Source organism: Dendrobates tinctorius, unplaced genomic scaffold, assembly GCF_039654945.1.
Source record: "Dendrobates tinctorius isolate UK_male_01 unplaced genomic scaffold, ASM3965494v1 ptg000044l, whole genome shotgun sequence".
NCBI classification, from domain to species: domain Eukaryota; kingdom Metazoa; phylum Chordata; class Amphibia; order Anura; family Dendrobatidae; genus Dendrobates; species Dendrobates tinctorius.
The window spans coordinates 11713188-11739962 of NW_027361712.1; the positions used below are offsets into that span (position 1 = coordinate 11713188).

At 45.7% G+C, this 26775-nt stretch overlaps 1 protein-coding gene across 3 annotated transcripts in view; it reads left to right on the forward strand.

Annotated features, from left to right (window-relative positions):
- SYK (spleen associated tyrosine kinase) overlaps nt 1–26775 on the forward strand; it is a 546937-nt gene that overhangs the window by 406508 nt on the left and 113654 nt on the right. For all 3 annotated transcript variants that reach the window (XM_073575337.1, XM_073575336.1, XM_073575338.1), the window contains exon 4: nt 17806–17944. In XM_073575337.1, the coding sequence (XP_073431438.1) occupies nt 17806–17944 (139 nt within the window). The remainder of the gene's footprint in view (nt 1–17805; nt 17945–26775) is intronic.

Here is a 26775-nt window from a genome sequence, read left to right on the forward strand (position 1 = left end):
CACATCCTGTACTGACCAGTGGTTAGTAAGAAGCAGATTGTCTAAGAGTGAAACTGACTCGTTTCTTAAAAATTAGAAATCAGCAAACGGGTACTATAGCAACACAGGCAAATCTAATCTAATCTAGTCACGTATCACACGTTAAAACTATATTATATATATATATATATATATATAGCTCTGGCAAAAATTAAGAGACCAATTTCAAAAGTTCAGTTTGTCTGATTTTTGAGAAATGGTCAAAAATCAAAGAACCAGTGCTTTCAGACCTCAAATAATGCATAAAAAATAAGTTCATAATCATTTAGAAACAGCAATACTAATGTTTTAACTCAGGAAGAGCCCAGAAATCAGTATTTTGTGGAATAACTGTGATTTTTAATCACAGCTTTCATGCGTCTTGGCATGCTTGAAAGTCTTTCACACTGCTCCTGGCACAAAAATTAAAGCAGTTTGATTGATTGATGGCTTGTGACTATCCATCATCGTCTTGAATATATTCCAGAGGTTTTCAATGGAGTTCAGGTCTGGATATTGGGTTGGCCATGACAGGGTTTTGATGTGGTGGTTAGGGATGAGCGAGTATACTAGTTAGGATTCTGCACTCGGCGAGTAATGCGGTACTCGCAGTACTCGAATCCTAGCGAGTAAATTTCACTACACGCCTCTCAATATTCAGGATCTCCCACCTGGCCAATCACAGTAAAGCCACCGCCTTCTTTGTTGCGGCATTACTGTGATTGCCTGGTAGCGCACCATCATAGTCATAGCCTATGAGTCATAGGCTATAAGGCTATGACTATTTGTGTGCAGAGAATGTGTGCGGGGTCTGTGAGGCTGTGTGTCTGTGCTGAGAATGTGTGCGTTTCTGTCTGCGGGGCTATGTGTGTGGGACTGTGTGTGTGTGCCGTGTCTGTGCGAGGCTGTGCCAGGCTCTGCGGGCTGTGCCGGCCTCTGCCGGGCCTGTGCGGGGCTGAGCCAGGCTCTGCCAGTGCTGTGCAGGGCTGTGCCGGCAGAGGCCGACACAGCCCCACACAGCACCGGCAGAGCCCGGCCCAGTCCCGCACAGGCCCTGCACACACACAGCCCCACAGGCCCCTGCACACATTCTCCGCCCACACACATTCTCAGCACATTACTCGCATTTCCCATAGACTTACATTGGACTTGCTACTCATTTTGAATACCCGAGTATTAAGAGCTACTCATAACGAGTATAGCGAGTCCGAGTATTTCACTACTCGCTCATCCCTAGTGGTGGTCTCTTAATTTTTTGTCAGAGCTGTATATATAGTGGGGAAAATAAGTATTTGATACACTGAATATTTTGCACGTTTTCCCAACTGCAAAACAAGGAGAGGTCTATAATTTTTTATCGTAGGTACACTTCAACGATGAAAGATATAAACTAAAAATAAAATCCAGATAATCACATTGTATGATTTTTACATAATTCATTTGCATTTTATTGCATGAAACAAGTAATTAATACAATAGAAAAGCAGAACTTAATATTTTGGTACAGAAATCTTTGTTTTCAATTAAAGAGGTCAGACATTTCCTGTAGTTCTTGTCCAAGTTTGCACACACTACAGCATGGATTTTGGCCAAATCCTCCACACAAATCTCCAGATCTTTCAGGTTTTGGAGCTGTTACTGGGCAACATAGATTTTCAGCTCCTTTGAAATGGTTCTTATGGAGTCACTGCTTAGTTTACCTGGCTGCATATTTCAGATCATTACCATGCTGGAAGACCCAGCCATGAACCATTTTTAATGCTCTTAGGAGAAGGTTGTGGACCAAAATCTTGTGACCATTTAGCCCATCCATATGACCTTAAATACGATGAAGTCGTCCTGTACCCTTTGCAGAAAAGCATCTCCAAAGTATGATGTTTCTCCCAACATGCTTCACAGTTGGGATGTGTTCTTGGGATTGTACTCATCCTTCTTCTTCCTCCAAACACGGTGAATGGAGTTGATACCAAGAAGTTCTATTTTGGTCTCATCTGACCACATGGCTTTCTCACATGCCTCTGCTGAATCATCCACATGGTCACTGGTGAACTTCAAACGAGCCTGGACAAGTGTTGGCATGAGCAAGGGGACCTTGCATGCCCTGCAGGATTTTAATCCATGACGGTGCAGTGTGTTACTAATGGTAATGTTTGAGACTGTGGTCCCAGCATTCTTCAAGTCATTGACCACGTCTTCCTGTGAAGTTATGGGCTATGCTTTATCAAAATTTTTCTTACCCCATAAGGCGAGATCCTGCATGGAGCCTCAGAGTGAGGAAGATTAATAATCATCTTGTGTTTCTTCCAATTTCTAATAATTGAGCCAACAGTTGTTGCCTTCTCACCAAGCTCCTATTGTCCTGTATCCATCCCAGATATGTGTAGGTCTACAATTTTGCTCCTGGTGACCTTAGACAGTCTTGGCCATGGTGGGTAGGCCGGGATGTGATTGATTCAGTGTGTGGACAGGTGTCTTTTATACAGGGAACAAGTTAAAACAGGTGCAATTAAAGTCTTTGGGAGCCAGAATTATTGATGGTTGGTAGGAGATCAAATACTTGTTTCTTGCAATAAAATACAATTTAATTATTTAAAAATCATACAATGTGACATTCTGGCTTTTATTTTAGATTCTGTCTTTCATAGTTGAAGTTTACTGATGATAAAATTTATCATCACCTATCAAATCATTGGTATCTCTCTAACAGACTATCCTTCACCCCACCAGCTCGCCACACTGAACTTTGTGCTACTCACCTAGCTCAGTCGATCAACCGTTATCCAGCTTACTACAGGATATACACTCAATACCATACTAAGAGGAAACAGCAGTATTAACATAAGAAAATCACAAGTTACATGGATTTGTCAATATCTGGTTTAATGCCATCAACAGACCATCTCTTGTTGCCTACAGTCTCGGGGGATATTAACCAATGCCCTCCAATGCTCAAACAATCGAAGTAACTACTCAGATGATTAAAACCACTGCTCTTCTATCTTCACTGCGGTTCATGAGATGCCTTAATTTCTGGAAAAACTCTGCACCCCTTGATTAGTCCACACTAGAGTTGAGCGACTTTTGGTTTTTTAGGGTCGAGTTTCGTTTCGTGAAACCCGACTTTTCCAAAAGTCGGGTCGAGCAAGATCGTCCGATTATAGGGAAAAGTCGGGGTCGTCTCGAAACACGAAACCCAATGTAAGTCAATGGGGAATAAAAGTCGGCAGTGAGAGGAGGACAGGAAACACACCTACAGTGCCCATTTGAATGCCAAAAGCATCAATTCTTCTTACTTAAGCTTGTCAACCTTAATTAACTTCATAATACAAGTTACGCACTGAAAAATGGGGGTTATTTGGCTAAAGTTGTGGGGGGGGAGGGCTGGCTCCAGGTTTTCATGTACCCTGAGCGAAAGAGCGCCCCTTTAACACATACCACAACTCATCATGCTCCGATACGGCAGAGAAATAGTGGTATAGTACAATGAAAAATACCTCACTTTTTACATCTCATGACGAGGCCCATCTATTTCTCCATACAGAATCATTGGTCCCATATAATGTTTGAAACAGTATATGATGAGCTCCACATAATGCTACAGTATATGTTGGTCCCCATGGATGAAGCTCCACTGTCTTATGGGCCCAAATAATGCTCCAAACATAATGAGCCCCATTTCTAATGCTCTAGTGTATAATGGGCCCTGTAAATGCTGCTCCAGTGTCTGATGTCCACCTTTGGAATGTTCCAGTGTATGGTGGGCCCCATCTATCATTCTCCAGAGTATAGTGCTCCCCAAAAATTGCTGTCCCAACATTGAAAACAATCAAATAAGTCTCCTCGCTAGGGAATCCCTGTACTTGTCTGGACTCCTCGTCGTCCCCATCTTCCATCTCACTGCACAGTATTTCAACTTTGCAAGTGCTGTGATCCTGGGCAAGCAGGGGGGGCCCACTCATTGGCGACGGCACTGGCACAGGGCCCCTGATAGTACGGTGGTGTGTCTGATGGCGGGTGGGCCGAACCTGCACTTTCATCTACAGCTTCCTCTTTGTCACCGTGTAAGATGGAACTGTATATGGGAAGGGTAACCTGAGTTTCATCAGGGTCAGATTCAGGCCGGGTAGCGTGCGAGGGGAATGTAGTGGTCTGGGTCAATGTACCTGCAGATTCATCGAGCAGTGGCTAAGCATCAGTGCACTTGTGTCGCCCCCAGGAGTACGGTCACCACAGTGGCATTACCTTCTTCCTAGGGAGTGTGATGTCATGCTTGGGAGCAACGAAGGATCTCTCTAGCAGGTTAACTGATTGGGCGGCGTTATTCCCACGAGTCATGACCCTCCGAACAGCGTTCATGAAGGCAAAGTGTTTGTTTTACGTGGGCAGTATGGTTGCAAAGCTGAACCTTAAAGGAATGTCCAGAAGGGCACCACCAGGAGTGGAGCCTACAGTTAAATTCGACTCCACCTGGGAAACCTCAACCATGCCAGCTACAGAACAGATGCACACATTGCAAGCTTAATTCTGTTAATGAACGAGACACCGTCATGCCCCGCGGTCCGAGTCCGGCTTACTAGAGGGACACGTGAGGCTCTGGCACATGAGATTGGCCAATAACTGGTGTGTCATGCTCTTACATGTCCGTGGCTGCATGTGCGCTACACTGAAAAGGCCAGCGTTTGTCGCTTACAGGTGCAGATAAGCCGCTGAACAACGTTAGTGATGGGGATCAATGATTACAATTATTACCCGCGAACAATGATTTCCCAGTAAGTGCAGGTCAACCGCAGTTCCGGAATTAGGCCTAACCATCATCCTGAAAAAATGAAAAACTTACGTGTGCAAACCACAGGTGCTGTAGCTTGCATAACAGCTCGCCAGCTGTTCTCACGCCCAGTATGGATTACACGTGATTGCACAAAGGTTAGAAAGGGTACCGTATCCCCAGATAACATGTATGGATAGCGTACATATTCAAAATATATGTCTATACATCAGGAGGCAGGCTCAGACGGTGTTAGGCCCAGTATGGATTGCACGTGATTGCACAAAGGTTAGAAAGGGTACCGTATCCCCGGATAACATGTATGGATAGCGTTCACATTCAAAATATATGTCTATACATCAGGAGGCAGGCTCAGACGGTGTTAGGCCCAGTATGGATTGCACGTGATTGCACAAAGGTTAGAAAGGGTACCGTATCCCCGGATAATATGTATGGATAGCGTACACATTCAAAATATATGTCTATACATCAGGAGGCAGGCTCAGACGGTGTTAGGCCCAGTATGGATTGCACAAAGGTTAGAAAGGGTACCGTATCCCTGGATAACATGTATGGATAGCGTACACATTCACAATATATGTCTATACATCAGGAGGCAGGCTCAGACGGTGTTAGGCCCAGTATGGATTGCACGTGATTGCACAAAGGTTAGAAAGGGTACTGTTTCCCCGGATAACATGTATGGATAGCGTACACATTCAAAATATATGTCTATACATCAGGAGGCAGGCTCAGACGGTGTTAGGCCCAGTATGGATTGCACGTGATTGCACAAAGGTTAGAAAGGGTACCGTATCCCTGGATAACAAGTATGGATAGCGTACACATTCAAAATATATGTCTCAGGAGGCAGGCTCAGACGGTGTTAGGCCCAGTATGGATTGCATGTGATTGCACAAAGGTTAGAAAGGGTACCGTATCCCCAGATAACATGTATGGATAGCGTACACATTCAAAATATATGTCTCAGGAGGCAGGCTCAGACGGTGTTAGGCCCAGTATGGATTGCACGTGATTGCACAAAGGTTAGAAAGGGTACCGTATCCCTGGATAACATGTATGGATAGCGTACACATTCAAAATATATGTCTCAGGAGGCAGGCTCAGACGGTGTTAGGCCCAGTATGGATTGCACGTGATTGCACAAAGGTTAGAAAGGGTACCGTATCCCTGGATAACAAGTATGGATAGCGTACACATTCAAAATATATGTCTCAGGAGGCAGGCTCAGACGGTGTTAGGCCCAGTATGGATTGCACGTGATTGCACAAAGGTTAGAAAGGGTACCGTATCCCTGGATAACATGTATGGATAGCATACACATTCAAAATATATGTCTCAGGAGGCAGGCTCAGACGGTGTTAGGCCCAGTATGGATTGCACGTGATTGCACAAAGGTTAGAAAGGGTACCGTATCCCCAGATAACATGTATGGTTAGCGTACACATTCAAAATATATGTCTATACATCAGGAGGCAGGCTCAGACGGTGTCAGGCCCAGTATGGATTGCACGTGATTGCACAAAGGTTAGAAAGGGTACCGTATCCCCGGATAACATGTATGGATAGCGTACACATTCAAAATAGATGTCTCAGGAGGCAGGCTCAGACGGTGTTAGGCCCAGTATGGATTGCACTTGATTGCACAAAGTTTAGAAAGGGTACCGTATCCCCAGATAACATGTATGGTTAGCGTACACATTCAAAATATATGTCTATACATCAGGAGGCAGGCTCAGACGGTGTCAGGCCCAGTATGGATTGCACGTGATTGCACAAAGGTTAGAAAGGGTACCGTATCCCCGGATAGCATGTATGGATAGCGTACACATTCAAAATAGATGTCTCAGGAGGCAGGCTCAAACGGTGTCAGGCCCAGTATGGATTGCACGTGATTGCACAAAGGTTAGAAAGGGTACCGTATCCCCACATAACATGTATGGATTGCTTACACATTCAAAATATATGTCTCAGGAGGCAGGCTCAGACGGTGTTAGGCCCAGTATGGATTGCACGTGATTGCACAAAGGTTAGAAAGGGTACCGTATCCCCAGATAACATGTATGGATAGCGTACACATTCAAAATATATGTCTCAGGAGGCAGGCTCAGACGGTGTTAGGCCCAGTATGGATTGCACGTGATTGCACAAAGGTTAGAAAGGGTACCGTATCCCCAGAAAACATGTATGGATAGCGTACACATTCAAAATATATGTCTCAGGAGGCAAGCTCAGACGGTGTTAGGCCCAGTATGGATTGCACGTGATTGCACAAAGGTTAGAAAGGGTACCGTTTCCCCGGATAACATGTATGGATAGCGTACACATTCAAAATATATGTCTATACATCAGGAGGCAGGCTCAGACGGTGTTAGGCCCAGTATGGATTGCACGTGATTGCACAAAGGTTAGAAAGGGTACCGTATCCCCAGATAACATGTATGGATAGCATACACATTCAAAATATATGTCTCAGGAGGCAGGCTCAGACGGTGTTAGGCCCAGTATGTATTGCACGTGATTGCACAAAGGTTAGAAAGGGTACCGTATCCCCAGAAAACATGTATGGATAGCGTACACATTCAAAATATATGTCTCAGGAGGCAAGCTCAGACGGTGTTAGGCCCAGTATGGATTGCACATGATTGCACAAAGGTTAGAAAGGGTACCGTTTCCCCGGATAACATGTATGGATAGCGTACACATTCAAAATATATGTCTACACATCAGGAGGCAGGCTCAGACGGTGTCAGGCACAGTATGGATTTGACGGCCCAGATTACAGAGAGCAGGAGCAGGGAGAGGTAAAGATTGCAAATGCAGGGGCTCTGCCCAAGCAAGGGGGGCCCACTCGTGGGCGTCGGTACTGGCACTGGGCCCCTCATAGTACAGCGGTGTGTCTGACGGCGGGTGTGCACCACCACCGTCAGAGACACTTGATTGCACTATGAGGGACCCTGTGCCAGTGCCCGCGCCCAAGAGTCGGCCTACCCTCCTGTCCAGGGCAACGGCACTCGCACGGTGTCGTGCGCTAGGTGGTGACCCCGGCCATGGGGGGGGAGGCAGCACAGTTAGGGAGTTTTAGAAAGTGGCATATGTTGATGTTGGACATTCAGCTGATGCAAAAGGCGAAATAGGTGAAGTCCCAGGAAGAGGTGGACCAAAGCAAGCCATTTTTTTGTCACCCTATGTGTCATCAGGGGAAGGTGGGACAAAATCCTTGGAAACCCATGCATGGTTCATTTTAATGAAGGTTAGATCATCCACATTTTGGGTTGACAGACGGGTCCTTTTTTCTGTCAGGATTGATCCAGCTGCACTGAAGACTCTTTCCGATAGCACACTTGCAGCTGGGCAAGCGAGCTCCTGTAAGGCATATTGGGCCAATTCAGGCCAGGTGTCCAGTTTAGCGGCCCAATAGTCAAAGGGGAATGACCTGTGTGGGAGAACATCGATATGGGAGGAAAAGTAGTTTGTAACCATAGTTGACAACTGCTGTCTCCTGTCACTTTCCATCGATGCAGTATTACCAGTTGTGTGAGCGGTATTTGAAAAATCAGTCCACAACATTGTCATGAAACCCCTGTCTCCAACGCCACTTCTGCTGTGTGCACCACGAACACCTCTGCCAAGCTGCCCCCGGCCCGTACGGCTCGTGTGAGAACCATCACCGCTGCTGTGTGCTGGGAATGCCTCAAGCAACCGATTTACCAGAGTTGCTTGTTTATTAGCCAATATTAGGTCAAGGTTCTCCTGTGGCATGATGTTTTGTAATTTGCCTTTATAGCGTGGATCCAGGATGCTGGCCAACCAGTAGTCGTCATCGTTCATCATTTTGGCAATGCGGGGGTCCCTTTTTAGGATCTGCAAGGCATAATCTGACATGTGGGCCAATGTTCCCGGTGTCAATGATGCACTGCGAGTGCTGGTTGGAGGAGCACTTTCTGGTAAATCCACATCCCTCCAGTCACGCACAAACCCTGTACCAGACCTTGCCACGCCAACATTTTCACTTGCCCCACGAGATGCATCCTCCTCCCCTAAGTAATCATCCCCATCATCATCCTCCTCCTCCTCTTCTTCCTCCACCTCGTCCAGGAGAGGTCCCTGAGCAGACAATGGCTGAATGTCATCAAGGATTCCCTCCTCCTCTTCCTCCTCATCAACATTGGCTGCAGACACCTGCTCCTTAAGGTGCGTCAAAGTTTGCATGAGCAGACGCATAAGTGGGATGCTCATGCTTAGGATGGCGTCGTCTGCGCTTACCAGCCGTGTGCATTCCTCAAAACACTGAAGGACTTTACAGAGGTCTTTCAGCTTCGACCACTGCACACCTGTCAACTCCATGTCTGCTCTCAAAGTGCCTGGCCGTGTATCCTCCCACAAATGCATTATGGCCTGCCTCTGCTCGCACAGCCGCTCCACCATGTGCAGGGTGGAGTTCCACCTTGTTGCAATGTCGATAATGAGGCGGTGGTTGGGAAGGTGGAGCAATCGCTGCAGCTTCTGCATACGAACGGAGTGTACAGGCGACCGGCGGATGTGCGCGCACAGTCTTCGCACCTTCTGGAGCAGGGCTGTTAACTCCGGATAATTTTTGAGGAAGCACTGCACCACCAGGTTCAAGGTGTGAGCCAAGCAAGGTATGTGGCTGAGTTTTGAAAGGGCTATGGCTGCCACAAAATTACGGCCGTTATCACTAACTACCTTGCCTGCCTCAAGATGTGCACTGCCCAGCCATGACTCAGTTTGTCGCTTCATGTACTCGGCCAGCACCTCGGCGGTGTGTCTGTCGCCCAAACACATCATCTGCAACACAGCCTGCTGACGCTTTCCACTAGCTGCTCGATAGGGGGACACCTCGTGTGCAACAGTGGCAGCTGCAGATGGAGTGCTCGTACGACTGCTCTCTGTGGACGAGCTTTCGCTTCTGGAGGAGGAGGAGGAGGAGGAGGAGGAGGGTCGAACGCCTACAGACAACTGTTTCCTATACCGTGGGCTAGGCAGCACTGTCCCACCACCGCTGTCCCCTGTGGACCCTGCATCCACCACATTAACCCAGTGCGCAGTGATGGACACGTATCGGCCCTGGCCATGCCGACTGGACCATGCATCAGTTGTGAGGTGCACCTTTCCGCTCACTGACTGCTTGAGTGCATGGACAATGCGGTCTTTCACATGATGGTGGAGGGCTGGGATGGCTTTGCGAGAGAAGAAGTGGCAACTGGGTAGGTCATAGCGTGGTACTGCATAGGCCATGAGTTCGCGGAAAGCTGTGCTTTCCACCAACCGAAAGGGCATCATCTCAAACGAGATTAGTTTGGCAATGTGGGCGTTCAAACCCAGTGTACGCGGATGAGAGACTGAGTACTTTCTTGACCTACTCATAGTGTCTGGGAGGGTGATCTGGACTTGAGAGCTGCATATGGTGGAAGTAGCGGTGGACAGGGCGGACTGAGAGAGGGTTGATGATGGTGATGGAGTTGGTGTTCTTTCTGATGGCCTAGAATCAGTCTTTCGTTGATATAACAGTGGGATTCCCTGACTGCTGTGGCCTTGCAACGACACCTCAACATTTGCTGCTGTGCTAATCGGTGGGCTTACAGTGGGGGAAACAATGTAGCGTTGCTGACTACCTTCGTTGTGATCAGTTGCACATGTGGCACTTGAGGTTTGGTGTAGTGTCCACGCTTGCAAGTGCATGCTGGTTAAATGTCTAAGCATGCAACTGGTATTCAAATTTTTCAGATTTTTCCCTCGGCTAAAGGTCTTTGCGCACTTCTTACAGATAACCTTGGCCTGATCATGAGGATTTTGTTCAAAAAAGTGCCACACTGCACTCTTCCTACTTTGGCAGACATTTTGCGGCCTAGCACGCTGTGATCTTTTGACCCTCTGGACAAGCTGTCCAGCAACTCTTTTGATGTTTGGAACCTGTCTTTGGAGTGCTCCGGGCCTGCCAGATAACAGCTGTTGCGATGTCGATGTCTGCTGTGGATGCTCCTCATCTGAGCTATTGGAAGCAGCACCCTCTTCCCCCAATGGATGCCAATCTGGGTCAACAACTGGGTCATCCATCACCTCCTCTTCTATGTCATGTGCACCTTCCTCTGTGTCACCGTGTATGGTGGTATAGTGTGCGGGAAGGGGCAACTTAGTCTCATCAGGGTCAGAATCTGGCTCTGTACACTGCGAGGACAATGTAGTGCTCTGAGTGAATGTACCAGCAGAATCATCCATCAGCGGCTGTGCATCAGTGCACTCCATGTCAGATTCATCTTGGCCTGGGTAATTCACCATTTCACTTGATAATCCAGGCATGGTATGTGAAAACAGCTCCATGGAGTAATCAGTAGTATGGCCTGCGTCATCCTTCAATCTTGGTTGGGGTGAAGGACACAAGGAAAGGTGTGGTTCATGAACATGAGCCTCCAATGACGACTCAGTGCTTTTACTTTTTACAACTGAAGAAGAGGAGGCGATAGAGCTGGAGGCTGAGTCAGCAATGTAAGACAAAACTTTTTCCTGATGCTCTGGCTTTAAAAGCGGTTTGCCAACTCCTAGAAAACTAAGCGTTCGAGGCCTTATGTAGCCAGACGATGACGCAGGCTCAACACCTCCTGCATTCGGTCCTATTTTGCTCTTGCCACTACCATCAGATCCACCACCAACACCATCATTACCAGCTGCCAACCCCCGCCCAATTCCACGGCCTCTTCCACCAGCCTTCCTCATTTTTGGTAGAAATGTAGACAAAATCCAACAAACTATATAGTAATGTAAAACAAGGTACAAGGTGTCTATAGGACAGGGGAGATTTTGAATTTCTGCAGACACTTGTGGACACTGGACACTTTTGGATTGTGTGAGGCCCACTGATATCTGAGCGCTATGTCACAGGCTCGATGGCACAGCTGTGACCAAAGTGACTAGAGGATAAGGGAGATTTTGAATCTCTGCACACACTTTTGGACACTGGACACTTTTGGATTGTGTGAGGCCCAATGAATATCTGAGCGCTATGTGACAGGCTCGATGGCACAGCTGCTGTGACCAAAGTGACTAGAGGATAAGGGAGATTTTGAATCTCTGCACACACTTTTGGACACTGGACACTTTTGGATTGTGTGAGGCCCACTGATATCTGAGCGCTATGTCACAGGCTCGATGGCACAGCTGTGACCAAAGTGACTAGAGGATAAGGGAGATTTTGAATCTCTGCACACACTTTTGGACACTGGACACTTTTGGATTGTGTGAGGCCCAATGAATATCTGAGCGCTATGTGACAGGCTCGATGGCACAGCTGCTGTGACCAAAGTGACTAGAGGATAAGGGAGATTTTGAATCTCTGCACACACTTTTGGACACTGGACACTTTTGGATTGTGTGAGGCCCACTGATATCTGAGTGCTATGTCACAGGCTCGATGGCACAGCTGTGACCAAAGTGACTAGAGGATAAGGGAGATTTTGAATCTCTGCACACACTTTTGGACACTGGACACTTTTGGATTGTGTGAGGCCCACTGATATCTGAGCGCTATGTCACAGGCTCGATGGCACAGCTGTGACCAAAGTGACTAGAGGATAAGGGAGATTTTGAATCTCTGCACACACTTTTAGACACTGGACACTTTTGGATTGTGTGAGGCCCAATGAATATCTGAGCGCTATGTGACAGGCTCGATGGCACAGCTGCTGTGACCAAAGTGACTAGAGGATAAGGGAGATTTTGAATCTCTGCACACACTTTTGGACACTGGACACTTTTGGATTGTGTGAGGCCCACTGATATCTGAGCGCTATGTCACAGGCTCGATGGCACAGCTGTGACCAAAGTGACTAGAGGATAAGGGAGATTTTGAATCTCTGCACACACTTTTAGACACTGGACACTTTTGGATTGTGTGAGGCCCAATGAATATCTGAGCGCTATGTGACAGGCTCGATGGCACAGCTGCTGTGACCAAAGTGACTAGAGGATAAGGGAGATTTTGAATCTCTGCACACACTTTTGGACACTGGACACTTTTGGATTGTGTGAGGCCCACTGATATCTGAGCGCTATGTCACAGGCTCGATGGCACAGCTGTGACCAAAGTGACTAGAGGATAAGGGAGATTTTGAATCCCTGCACACACTTTTGGACACTGGACACTTTTGGATTGTGTGAGGCCCAATGAATATCTGAGCGCTATGTGACAGGCTCGATGGCACAGCTGCTGTGACCAAAGTGACTAGAGGATAAGGGAGATTTTGAATCTCTGCACACACTTTTGGACACTGGACACTTTTGGATTGTGTGAGGCCCACTGATATCTGAGCGCTATGTCACAGGCTCGATGGCACAGCTGTGACCAAAGTGACTAGAGGATAAGGGAGATTTTGAATCTCTGCACACACTTTTGGACACTGGACACTTTTGGATTGTGTGAGGCCCAATGAATATCTGAGCGCTATGTGACAGGCTCGATGGCACAGCTGCTGTGACCAAAGTGACTAGAGCATAAGGGAGATTTTGAATCTCTGCACACACTTTTGGACACTGGACACTTTTGGATTGTGTGAGGCCCACTGATATCTGAGCGCTATGTCACAGGCTCGATGGCACAGCTGTGACCAAAGTGACTAGAGGATAAGGGAGATTTTGAATCTCTGCACACACTTTTAGACACTGGACACTTTTGGATTGTGTGAGGCCCAATGAATATCTGAGCGCTATGTGACAGGCTCGATGGCACAGCTGCTGTGACCAAAGTGACTAGAGGATAAGGGAGATTTTGAATCTCTGCACACACTTTTGGACACTGGACACTTTTGGATTGTGTGAGGCCCACTGATATCTGAGCGCTATGTCACAGGCTCGATGGCACAGCTGTGACCAAAGTGACTAGAGGATAAGGGAGATTTTGAATCTCTGCACACACTTTTGGACACTGGACACTTTTGGATTGTGTGAGGCCCAATGAATATCTGAGCGCTATGTGACAGGCTCGATGGCACAGCTGTGACAAAAGTGACTAGAGGATAAGGGAGATTGGATTGCTTTTAAAAAAGCAGTTTGCGGAGTAGTGGGTAAACAGCAATGCCAGCCTGTCAGGAAGCCTTAAAAGGCAGCCCAACAACCAACACCACTGATACACCACAATATAGCCTCCCCTTGCACTGCACACACAGTGACTGGTGTGTTGTGCAGGCCAAATTGCTAGCAGCAGAAGCAGTTTTTTTTTCTTCTCAGCAGGACAAAAAAAAAATTAGGATTGCTTTTAAAAAAGCAGTTTGCGGAGCAGTGGGTAAACAGCAATGCAGGAATGTCAGGAAGCCTTAGAAGGCAGCCCAACAACCAACACCACTGATACACCACTATATAGCCTCCCCTTGCACTGCACACACAGTGACTGGTGTGTTGTGCAGGCCAAATCGCTAGCAGCAGAAGCAGTTTTTTTGTCTTCTTCCCTGCCTAACGCTCTCCCTACAGAATCAGCAGCAACCTCTCCCTATACTGAGATCGGCAGAAGTAAGATGGCGATCGGCGTGCACGCCCTTTTATACCCCCTGTGACGCCCACCAAAGCAAGCCAATCACTTGCATGTCCTTCTGAAAGATGGTGGTGACCCCTGCCTATGTCATCACGTTGCCCACAGTGTCCGTGGATCCTGATTGGCTGAAAAAGAGCACAAAACAAACTTTTGAAACGCGACTTTGGCGCGTAAGTCGCCGACCTCGTGGCCGACCTCATCCTATGGTCGGGTTTCGTTTCATGAAACCCGACTTTGCCAAAAGTCGGCGACTTTTGAAATTTTTCGACCCGTTTCGCTCAACTCTAGTCCACACTAGTACTGATCCTAATCTCCGACATGTCCTCTTAAGGGTTGGCTATAAGCCAGATCAGTCTTCTTCTTTCCAACGGTAAGTACTCGGTAGAAGTCCAGGTGGTGGCTAGTTCAAGGTTTGGTTCAGTGCGGAAAACATCACGAGGTTCGCAAAACTTGTTCGTCGAACGATTCAATGAAAATACCCGAACCCTATTGAATTGAATGGGAGGCAAATCCAAAAGGCATAGGTAACACCTTAAGGGGGACAAAAAGCTTCCCAAACAGCTCAAATTAGGGGCAGACACCAGGAAAAGTGTCATCAATTGACCCAGAGTATGAACAGTATAATTGTGCAGCATGGATGCATGGGTCAGGGCTTGGACCAGAATTTTTAGATGAAACATTGAGCAATAACAAGTGGATGATTGGCAGGTGTAAGCCTGGTGCTCTAAGAGGCCTGCCAAATTCAGGCAAAACACATGAAGGATACCCAACTTTGAGTCCAAACAGTTCCATAAATTAGTGCCAGACACCAGGAAACTGGGATAAATTGATCCACAGTAGATAAGCCCCTGGTCTGACCTGAAAGATAAGAAAATTAACTTTCTTTATACTCACCTGGGGACGGTCCAGTCCGATGGGTGTCACAGGTCTGGGTCTGGGGCCTCCCATCTTGCAACAACACCCTCCTGCTTGCTTCATCGCTTCTGGCCTCGCACTTCTGCGCAGGCGTACTTTTCTGCCCTGTTGAGGGCAGAGAAAAGTACTGCAGTGCGCAGTCACCGGGATAGGTCAGAGAGGCCCAGCGCCTGCGCACTGCAGGAATTTGCTCTGCCCTCAACAGGGCAGAGAAGTACGCCTGTGCAGGAGTGCGATACTGGGGAGTACTGATGCCAGCAGGAGGGCAGCATCGCAAGAAGATGGGAGGCGCTGGACCCGGACCTGCTACACCCATCGAACCGGACCGCCCTGCTGGTGAGTATAATAAAGCCAATTTTTCTTATCTTTCAGGTTGGACTGGGGGCTTATCTACAGCATTATAAAATGCTGTAGATAAGCCCTGAAAGCAGTGGCCGCATCTTATAGCAGCCAAAACAGGTGACAGGTTCCCTTTAACATTACACACAGTGCAGTCCTCAGAGGTGGCACCAAAGTTACCCTGGTTTCTCCCCGTATCACAACTCTCCAACTGCCTAACTGACGCAGAGTACAAATAATATAATTGCACAGCATTGATGCATAGGGCAGGGCCTGTGACAGGGCTCGGTCCAGCATTTCTAGCTTAAACATTGATCAGTAACAGGGATAGGCCTGGTACTCTAAGAGCCCTGCCAAATTCAGGCAACATACATGAAGGAGATCCAACTTGGATTCCAAACTGTTAGGCGTCGGGTTCCTGCAGCGGCTCAACAGGAATCCAGAGCCTCACATTCTGCGGTCTCCCATTATTTATTGACCGCAGAGGAGATTGCTCAGCAATCCTGGAGTCCCAGACGCTCTGCTTAGTCCTGCTCTGTGGATCTGGCAGTTGCTGCCACCTTTGGGTCAGCAATAACAATGCAGGCTGTTCATCAGCAAATAGCTCCAGAGGCTAAGTCCCTCCGTCACTCTACTGGGCATGCTCACGAGATGATCTCCCATTGGGGATCGGGAGTCACGTGCTCAGGTCCTTCTCCAGATCTGATTTGTCCATCTTAGAGTTCTGGAAGGTCCCGGAAGCGCATGGCTATAAAAGGCCCGCATGGCCGCTCGGCCATGCTCTAGTATAGTCTCTAGTTGCTACTGTGAGAATGATGATGGATGCATGAACCTGCGAATGACTCATTAAGATCCCCTTCCTCTGATATTACGAGTGTGTTTAGGGACTTAAGTTTAGAGTCAGCCAGTGGCAAGCTGCAAGCCACAACAGCATCCTCCTCAGTGCTAGCGTCCTACAGTGCGCCTGCTACTGGGCATTGTCGATTAGCGGCAGTGTCTGTCGCCGCGCTGCAGTCTGCAGCACATCTTGGCGTCCGCAGTTACGACACCGTGCGCATGGTAGGTCTAGACGGACTCTGACCCTCTACCTAGGGCCCAGCTCCTGTGACCATATATCGTGCGTGCACTTATCTGAGACCTGTGAGTCCAACTGGCACAGCATTTATGTTAATTCCTTAGGCGCCTCTGTGAAGCTAACAGAGTACGCCCAGCGCACACCGGGTGACGTCTAACCTGCGTGCAATATACCGCCACATAGCGCGTCTGCCATTATCTAGCAGCGGTTTAACACATACTGCACGGTGGACCCCGAGCGGCGAACGCACTTTATTATTTATTTATTTAGTGCGTTCCGCCGTTCCTAACACAAACATTTCAAAAAGTTAGGGACAGACACAACTAAAATGGCATCAAATTCCCCAGAGTAGAAACAGTATAATGGGGCTCTGACACCCCTTCCACTACAGGCAACTCACCAGATGGAGACACAATTTGGAGTCTTCACATTTCAAAAAATTGTTAGTAACATCAGCAGCAGTAGCAAAAGCAGGCACATTTATACAGGATGACTCCCAGCAATTGGCTGGGAGCCATCTTGCAGATGTACTCTAATACTAAATACCTTCCAGCTATTGGCTGGGTGCATTCTACTATGTGAGCTGCCCCTTTAAGAACAGGGGAAGCACTCGCGCTTGCATACTAGGCACACTACCAGGAAGGGCCATTATGTAACCCGTAGAATGTGCTTAGAAGCATACTGAACCCGCTGGAGGGCATTGTAATCACAACTACAGCTGTGGTTGCAATGCAAAATAAAAGTGTGAATTTGGTCAAGGTATTTGTCCAGGTCAAATTTTGTAAAATCTGATATGGGCTTTTATTTTTGGAGAGATTTATAGTATTTGTAGTTGGATGGGTTTCTCTCCACTACGGGTTTTGGGAGTGGCTCACGTCCATGAGTCCCATTTAAACTTGCTGTGTTTTTTTATTTATTTTAAATTACGTTCCTCCGAATTGTATGCTAATGTGAGTGAATCCTAAGTGTTATTATTTTACTTGAGGCAAGCATAGGGATTCAGACGTAGTTGTCAAAGTAGTGGACAATCCCTTTAATGTAAATGGATTTTTAAAATACTGTATGTAGTATTTAATAGCAATTTATTGTTCATAGAGTATACTTTCAATAACTTTGCTCTTTCTGTTTTAGAATAAGGGAACGTGACAACAATGGATCGTATGCTTTGTGCTTGATTCATGATCGAAAGGTTTCACATTATCGCATTGATCGGGATAAGACTGGGAAACTGTCAATACCAGAGGGGAAGAAATTTGACACTTTGTGGCAGGTATTTCTGAACTTTTAAGCATTACCTAAGCTAAAAACAATAAAATGTTTTCACCCTAAATTATTCAGGGGCACTGGTATGTCCTATGAACTAAGTTCCCTTTTTCTTAATAGATCCTAGAATAAAAATAAGTTCCACAATGTGTTAAGAAAATGTCCCTATCCCAAGATTCTCTAATTAAACGTGTCCCTGCAGTGTACTGTGTATTGGATGTGTCTGACCATTCAGGAACATATACAAAAAAAGGTTGCACTCTATCATGCTAAAGCATGTCATTGTGGAATATGAGAGATTAGAATAGCAGCAAGGCTTTGGAGTATTAGGAAAAAATATGAGACGCTTAGCATAAGATTTGGCCAAATATTATCTGCCCATCAATAATCGTCAAGGTGGTCTCAGTCTCAGTTTTTGTATATTGTTTATGGGGGTAGGTCCTCCTGGTATGCACCTATTCACACAAGTCTGGATATGCCAGTCAGTTTTTTTGTCTTTTGTACAGGAACATAGTCTGACCATACCACAGCTTCTGGGCAGGAGAGGAAGCGAAAGAGTATACAGACAGCATGGGATCGCAGGAGCAGCTTTCTGTGAGGTAAATAATTTTAAAAAACAGGCAGGGTAATGTTTTACCTCACAGAAACAATCAGCAGCGATCCCATGCTGTCCCATCTGTATACTCCCTTTTGCATTCTCTCCTGGCCAGGAATTGTGGTATTTTCAGGCACAGTCACTACACAGAACATGGAAGGGTGAATTTTACGACATTATTTCAGAACAGGAACATTTTTTAACACATCCAATTGTGAAACATATTTTTATTCCAAGGCCTATTGATCTATCCAATCAGGGTGTTAATCACTCGATGCACAAACAAAACATTCGTTTATTGGCTGAAATGATTTTTAAGCTTATACAGTGGGGCAAAAAAGTATTTAGTCAGTCAGCAATAGTGCAAGTTCCACCACTTAAAAAGATGAGAGGTGTCTGTAATTTACATCATAGGTAGACCTCAACTATGGGAGACAAACTGAGAAAAAAAAATCCATAATATCACATTGTCTGTTTTTTTTTCATTTTATTTGCATATTATGGTGGAAAATAAGTATTTGGTCAGAAACAAGCAATCAAGATTTCTGGCTCTCACAGACCTGTAAATTCTTCTTTAAGAGTCTCCTCTTTCCTCCACTCATTACCTGTAGTAATGGCACCTGTTTAAACTTGTTATCAGTATAAAAAGACACCTGTGCACACCCTCAAACAGTCTGACTCCAAACTCCACTATGGTGAAGACCAAAGAGCTGTCAAAGGACACCAGAAACAAAATTGTAGCCCTGCACCAGGCTGGGAAGACTGAATCTGCAATAGCCAACCAGCTTGGAGTGAAGAAATCAACTGTGGGAGCAATAATTAGAAAATGGAAGACATACAAGACCACTGATAATCTCCCTCGATCTGGTGCTCCACGCAAATTCCCACCCCGTGGGGTCAGAATGATCACAAGAACGGTGAGCAAAAATCCCAGAACCACGCGGGGGGGACCTAGTGAATGAACTGCAGAGAGCTGGGACCAATGTAACAAGGCCTACCATAAGTAACACACTACACCACCATGGACTCAGATCCTGCAGTGCCAGATGTGTCCCACTGCTTAAGCCTGTACATGTCCGGGCCCGTCTGAAGTTTGCTAGAGAGCATTTGGATGATCCAGAGGAGTTTTGGGAGAATGTCCTATGGTCTGATGAAACCAAACTGGAACTGTTTGGTAGAAACACAACTTGTCGTGTTTGGAGGAAAAAGAATACTGAGTTGCATCCATAAAACACCATACCTACTGTAAAGCATGGTGGTGGAAACATCATGCTTTGGGGCTGTTTCTCTGCAAAGGGGCCAGGATGACTGATCTGGGTACATGAAAGAATGAATGGGGCCATGTATCGTGAGATTTTGAGTGCAAACCTCCTTCCATCAGCAAGGGCATTGAAGATGAAACGTGGCTGGGTCTTTCAACATGACAATGATCCAAAGCACACCGCCAGGGCAACGAAGGAGTGGCTTCGTAAGAAGCATTTCAAGGTCCTGGAGTGGCCTAGCCAGTCTCCAGATCTCAACCCTATAGAAAACCTTTGGAGGGAGTTGAAAGTCCATGTTGCCAAGCGAAAAGCCAAAAACATCACTGCTCTAGAGGAGATCTGCATGGAGGAATGGGCCAACATACCAACAACAGTGTGTGGCAACCTTGTGAAGACTTACAGAAAACGTTTGACCTCTGTCATTGCCAACAAAGGATATATCACAAAGTATTGAGATGAAATTTTGTTTCTGACCAAATACTTATTTTCCACCATAATATGCAAATAAAATGAAAAAAAAACAGACAATGTGATTTTCTGGATTTTTTTTTCTCAGTTTGTCTCCCATAGTTGAGGTCTACCTATGATGTAAATTACAGACGCCTCTCATCTTTTTAAATGGTGGAACTTGCACTATTGCTGACTGACTAAATACTTTTTTGCCCCACTGTATACAAGGAATCTATTGTAGGGTCAGTAGGTGGGCCGAGCTGGGGGGTGGTCCCTCTTCTTACCGCACAGAGACGAAAAACAGAGACACGATGGAGGCAGATTCTGGGTGCAACAAGTCCAAGTTTATTTCTCACTTGCCGTCCGCCTGACGGCCTCAGAAGCACACCGCACTTCCTTCACCTCACGGCCCTCTGTTTCCAGGGCCGCTTTCCACACCGTACCTTATACTAGGGACGTGTCTGCACACACCGTCCCCTCCTCACTCGTCGATGCTCCTGACAGGTCCATCACTGTGGCCGCATTAGGCCCGTAAACCAACAGCGCTTCCACTGATCAGTCGTCGTGTCAAATACGGTGTCTCACACCCAGTGCCTCGTCCCTTCTGCGGTTCTTCCTGTCAGGACCACCCCCCTGATGTTCTCTATCCTCAGTCCCCCTGGTCTGGATTCTCCTCACAGCGCACAGACTGTCGCAGTCCTCCTGTCACTGGAGCTCCCCCTGGGGACTGGAACCTTCTGGAACCCTCCCTCAGTATTTATAGCTCTCCCGGTCCCCTGTCACTGTCACCCCGCCCCCCATGACCAACGGTTTCTAAAACCCTAAGCTGTTGTCAAGTCCTTTGCTCACACTCCTCCCTGCCATCTAATGGTCAACCCAAGGTACTGCACGTCCACTACACTTTCCTAGCTGTTTCCCCACTGTAATAACTGACACCTACCTTCACTGTGCAAATCTTTCCTTCTTCAATCTGACTAGTCCGTCCGTCCATCCGGTCACCTTCCCTACACTATCACCCCCAAAATGCCTATTAAACAGCATAAACTTTTACATTTCCCTTGTAAAAATCTTGTCAGGCGAATAAAATGTAGTTTAATTTTTGCTGAAAAAGTCGATTTTTATTTAATATACAAATGATGGCATTTTGGTTCAGCTCTGGTATGTCCTATGCCTTGGTGCACCATTATGTCATAATATTTGCATATTAACCCTTTCACGACATGCGCTGTACTAGTGTTCTCCATAATGCTGTATTCTCCATAATGACCTCTCCATGCTGCCCCACTCTCTATACTGAGACCTTCTATCTGCCCTCTCTCCATACTGAGACCCCCCATGCTGACCTACTCTCATACTGAGACCTCCAAGCTACCCTACTCCCAATGCTCAGGCCCCCACACTGCCCTGCTTTCCATACTGAGCACTCAACACTGCCACTTTCTATTTCCATACTGAGCACTGCCTACTCTCCATACCGAGACCCACACACTACCCCACTCTCCATACTGAGACCCCAATGCTGCCTCACTTTCCATACTGAGACCCCCATACTGCCCCACTCTTTACAGTGAGACTACCATTCTGCCCCTTTCTCAATACTAAGACCCCCACTCTTCCCCACTCTACATACTGAGGTCCTCATGCTACCCCACTCTTCATATTGAGACCCCCATGCTGCACCACTCTCCATACTAAGATCCCCATGCTGCACCATTCTCCATACAAAGACCTCAATGCAGCGCAACTCTCAATGTTGAGACACCCACACTGACCCACTTTTTATAGTGAGCCTACCATGCTGCCCCACTCTCCATGTTAAGACCCCCACACTGCCGCACTCTCCATACTGAGACCCACATGCTACCCCACTCTCTATACTGAGACCTCAATGCTGCCCCATTCTCTATACTGAGACCCCATCGCTGCCCCCTCTCAATATTGAGACCCCCCATTCATCACTTTGAGACCCACATGCTTCCCTTTTCTTTATATTGAGATTTCCACTCTGGCCCACACTCCATACTGAGACCCCAATGCTGCCCCTCTCTCCTTACTGAGACCCCAATGGTGGACCACTCTCCATACTGAGACCTAACACTGGTCACTTTCCATACTGAGACCTCCATGCTGCCACACACCCAATGATGAGACCCTCCCACACTGCCAGACTTTTCACACAGAACACGAGGCCACCCCGAGGCACCCCCAGCCCTTCTGAAAAGACAACGTTTTTATTGCATTGTCTAACAGATTTGAAGGGAGGTTAAAACAACATTTTGTTTTACCCTCCATATTGGTGCCGCATCTCTGAAACTGCCACCCTAGGCATCAGACCTAGTTGCAAAGACAGACCTGTGTACATTTAAAAATGCATTAGCTCTGTCCCTAAATAATTTGTCCTTAAATAAACACTAAAGTATATACAGAGGGTAAAATAAGTATTTGATACAATACCAATTTTGCAAGTTTTCATACTTACAAAGGATCGAGAGGTCTGTATATTTTATCATAGGTACATTTCAACTGTGAGAGACAGGATCAGAAAAAAATCCATTAAATCACATTGTATGATTTTTACACAGTTAATTAGAATTTTATTGTATGAAATAAGGATTTTCAGGTTTCAGGGCTATTGCTGAGCAACATTGAATTTCAGCTCCCTCCAAAGATTTTCTATTGAGTTCAGGTCTGAAGACTGGCTAGGCCACTCCAGGCCCTTGAAATGCTTCATGCACAACCACTCCTTAGTTGCATTGGCTGTGTGTTTTGGTTCATTGTCATGGTGGACTACCCAGCCACTACCCATTTTCAATGCTCTTACTGTGGGAAGAAGATTGTTGGACAAAATCTCAAGATGCATAACTCCATTCATCCTTCTTCAATACGGTGCAGTCGTCCTGTCCCCTTTACAGAAAAGCACTCCAAAAGTATGCTGTTTCTCCCATCACGCCTCACAGCTAGGATGGTGTTCTTGGGATTGTACTCATCCTTCTTCTTCCTCCAAACACTGCGAGTGGAGTTGATACCCAATAATTCTATTTTGATCTCATCTTGCCACACGACTTTCTTACATGCCTCCTATGGATCATACAGATAGTCATTGGCGAACTTGAAACGGGCCTGGTCATGTGCTGGTGTGATCAATCCATATTGGCCTAATGTGTTACCTAATGTGTTTGGTGTTGCAGGTTCAGCCTTTTCATATTAAATTGAAGGACATCATTACTAAATTTGAAAAAGATACAATTGAGGGCAAAAGGCACAAGTTTGCTCGTGATAAACAAGACTATGCCAAGGAGTCAGCATATAAGTGGAAACACTCAGGGAATAAGAGAGATGCCCTCCCAATCATACTGTAGCTCATTCAGATCACAGTTTAAGTGATTTTTTAGCCTTAGACAACAGCGACACGGACGGAGGGTCCAGCATGAAAAGAAGAAATACCAGGCAGCGCAATTTTCCACTAACACAACAGAAGAAATACAAACATTACAATCTGAAAGTCAACAACTACAAATAATTAACTTATCTTCACATGTACTCACTGAGCCTGAGAGGTCAGTTCTACACAGAGGACTTACCTTTTCACCCATGCATGTGACTGATAAGTTTACATTGATCAAAGATCTTTTCTTATTCTCTAGGAAAATTATTCTACAGGCATTGCACTCTAAACCGGATTTACTACCAGACTCCTCCTCTACACTCGATAGACAGGTCTTTCTAGATCTATTGCACTTTTTGAATGAAAACGAGACTTATACAGGTAGGAGGTGTTTTCCTTACAAACTTCCATTGGTTACCTCACCTCCTTTATCTTTAATACCCTCTGTGAAAACCTTTTTGGAGGTAATAAAAAATGAGGCTCAATGTCTTCCTTCAAATTTTTCAAATAAACAAAACTTGATGTCTATGGCTAGAAAGGCAATCTCTGATTTAAAAACAAATACTTTGTCATTAAAATGGCGGATAAAGGGGGAAATACAGTTCTCTGTCCCATTGAGCAATATGTCAGTGAGGCCAAAGACAGTTGAATAATTCAAACTATTTGAGATTGCCATCCAATCCAACTGAAATTTTCAACGTGAAGTTGGAACGTTTGCTTTGTACAGCCCTTGTTGAGGGCGTCATTAGCAAACAACCAAAGGACTACATTTTTATTAAAAACTTGTAATACCAACTTTCTATTTAACATCCAAAGTGCGCAAGGACCTCATGTGCCCCTCAAGTAGGCCCATTGTTGCTTGGATTGTGAGCCTTGGAGAGAGAGCCTGTGTTTATCTTGATTTTTCCTACAGCCCATGGTGCTTTCATTGCCATCTTATCTAAGGGATTCATTAGATTTAATTCACAGGTTGAGGGCAATGCGGGTACCAGAGGTGGCATTATTGGTTAAAATAGACGTTGAATCCCTGTACACCAATATTGTACATCAACATGGTTTACAGGCGGTGGAATATTTTTTGGAGTGTGAAGATAATTGTGATCAGCGACATAATTCATTTCTTCTAGGTTTACTGAAATTTGTTTTGACTCACTACTATTTTATTTTTGATTTGACTTTTTTCCGCCAATTATCTTTGTGTTGGTGGGATTCGGAGCATGTGTACCCTTCGCTGGCCTTTCAAACATATGTTTTTTCCTGGTTTCGTTTTATTGACAATGTTTTTTTCATTTGGACCGGCACTCAGATAGAGTGTGAGGAATTTATTTCATCACTCAACCAAAATTCTTTTAACATTCATTTGACGTATTCTATTTCTTCCTATGTCATAGAATTTTTTGATTTGAGGCTCTGTCTCGAAGGTGACCACCTGTGCACGGATCTTTTTCGCAAGAAGACGGCCACCAATGGATTGTTGGATTACTGGAATTTTCTCACTGAACATTGAAAACGGGGTATATCGTATGGACAGTTTGCAAGATTACGCCGAAATTGCTCAAGGATACAGGACTTTCGGGATCAGTCTAGGGATCTTACGGTGAGCCTAAAAAACAGGGGCTATCCTACGTCGGTGATCTCACAGGTGTACCGTAGAACGTTGTCTAAAACCCGTGAAGACCTCTTGAGACCAATTCCACGTCTTCCGGGCGATGGAATTAGGTTCATTACCACATTCCACAACCAGTCGGATGTGGTACAGAATCTTTTTCAAAAACATTGGCAAATACTTAGTTCTGAAATTCGCATATCAGTCTTATTACCTGAGTGACCAATGCTCACTGCTAGGAGAGCTCCAAACCTTCGTGACTCATTGATGAGAAGTCATTTTGTACGACAAACAGTGAGGACTCATACTGGTTTTCGACTACAGGGATCTTATCCCTGTGATGAGTGCAATGTCTGTGTTTTCGTGAATCGCACAAATTAATTTATCAATCCAGTGGACTCTCAACAGCATAAGCTGAGGGACTACGTAAATTCTAAAACGCAGAATGTCATTTATGCGTTTGTTTGCTCATGTCCTAAGGTATACGTGGGTCAAACATCACAAGACCTGCGCAAACGTATACAACGACATACATCTAACATCAATTTGGCTAAATCTAATCTGGCCAAGGGCAAGACCTTGTCAACTGTGGCAGCCCATTTTTGGAACATCATGCTGGGAAAATTCATGGGCTCATGATGGTAGGACTTCAAAGGGTTAAAACTAATATCCGGAGGATGGACCGGCAGGGTGAGTTAGAATCCAGATGGATTTATGAACTAAACTCAGTCAGGCCAGTAGGCATGAATGAGGAATTTTGTTTTACAGGGTTTCTCATGAATTAGATTAAGTAGATCAGTAGGGGAGTGCTATAAATCCATTTAAAAGGGCACAGCTATAAGAGGAAAAGGATTTTATTATCTTTCCCTTATTTTTTCATTGCTGTGGTGTTGTATTATGCCAGTTTTATAATATTCCATTCATTTTTTGGCATAGGGTAACAAAGATTTTCATGTGTTTTAAATGTAAGACATATATGAACATGTTACTGAATGTCTTTCCTCTCTTGATATCATGTCAGTTTTGATTGGCTTGTACTGTACAATGTTCATCATAATTTTTTGTAATGCACATTGTTTTACTTATAGCCTATTTCATTGGACCCGGATGATTTCACTGTATGTATGTCGTTCCGATGCTATAACAATACTTTATAGTTATGTCTTATCTGCTAGAGCGGATATGAAAGCGCTTTTAGGATTATATACTTTAGGACTTACTGTGAGTCTATTCGATACTCTGATGTATTTTATAGTTTAGACTGCTAATGTGCTATTTTTGATAGAATGATATGTATATGGTCGCGTTCACGTATATGCAGGAACTGTAGTTCAGCCTGTGACTCATTGCATTGATGGTATCCGATGGGCATTCTCATGTGACCATGATTTCCTGTGATTGCGCCATCTTAGATACAGTGGAAAGTATATGATCTAGTTTGCCCATGCGCAGGTGTCATCTTGGCGCTCCACTTTCCACATGACCGGAAGTACCCAGCAGGCACCGCCTAGGTACCCAGCAGGTGTCGGCACTTCCTGGG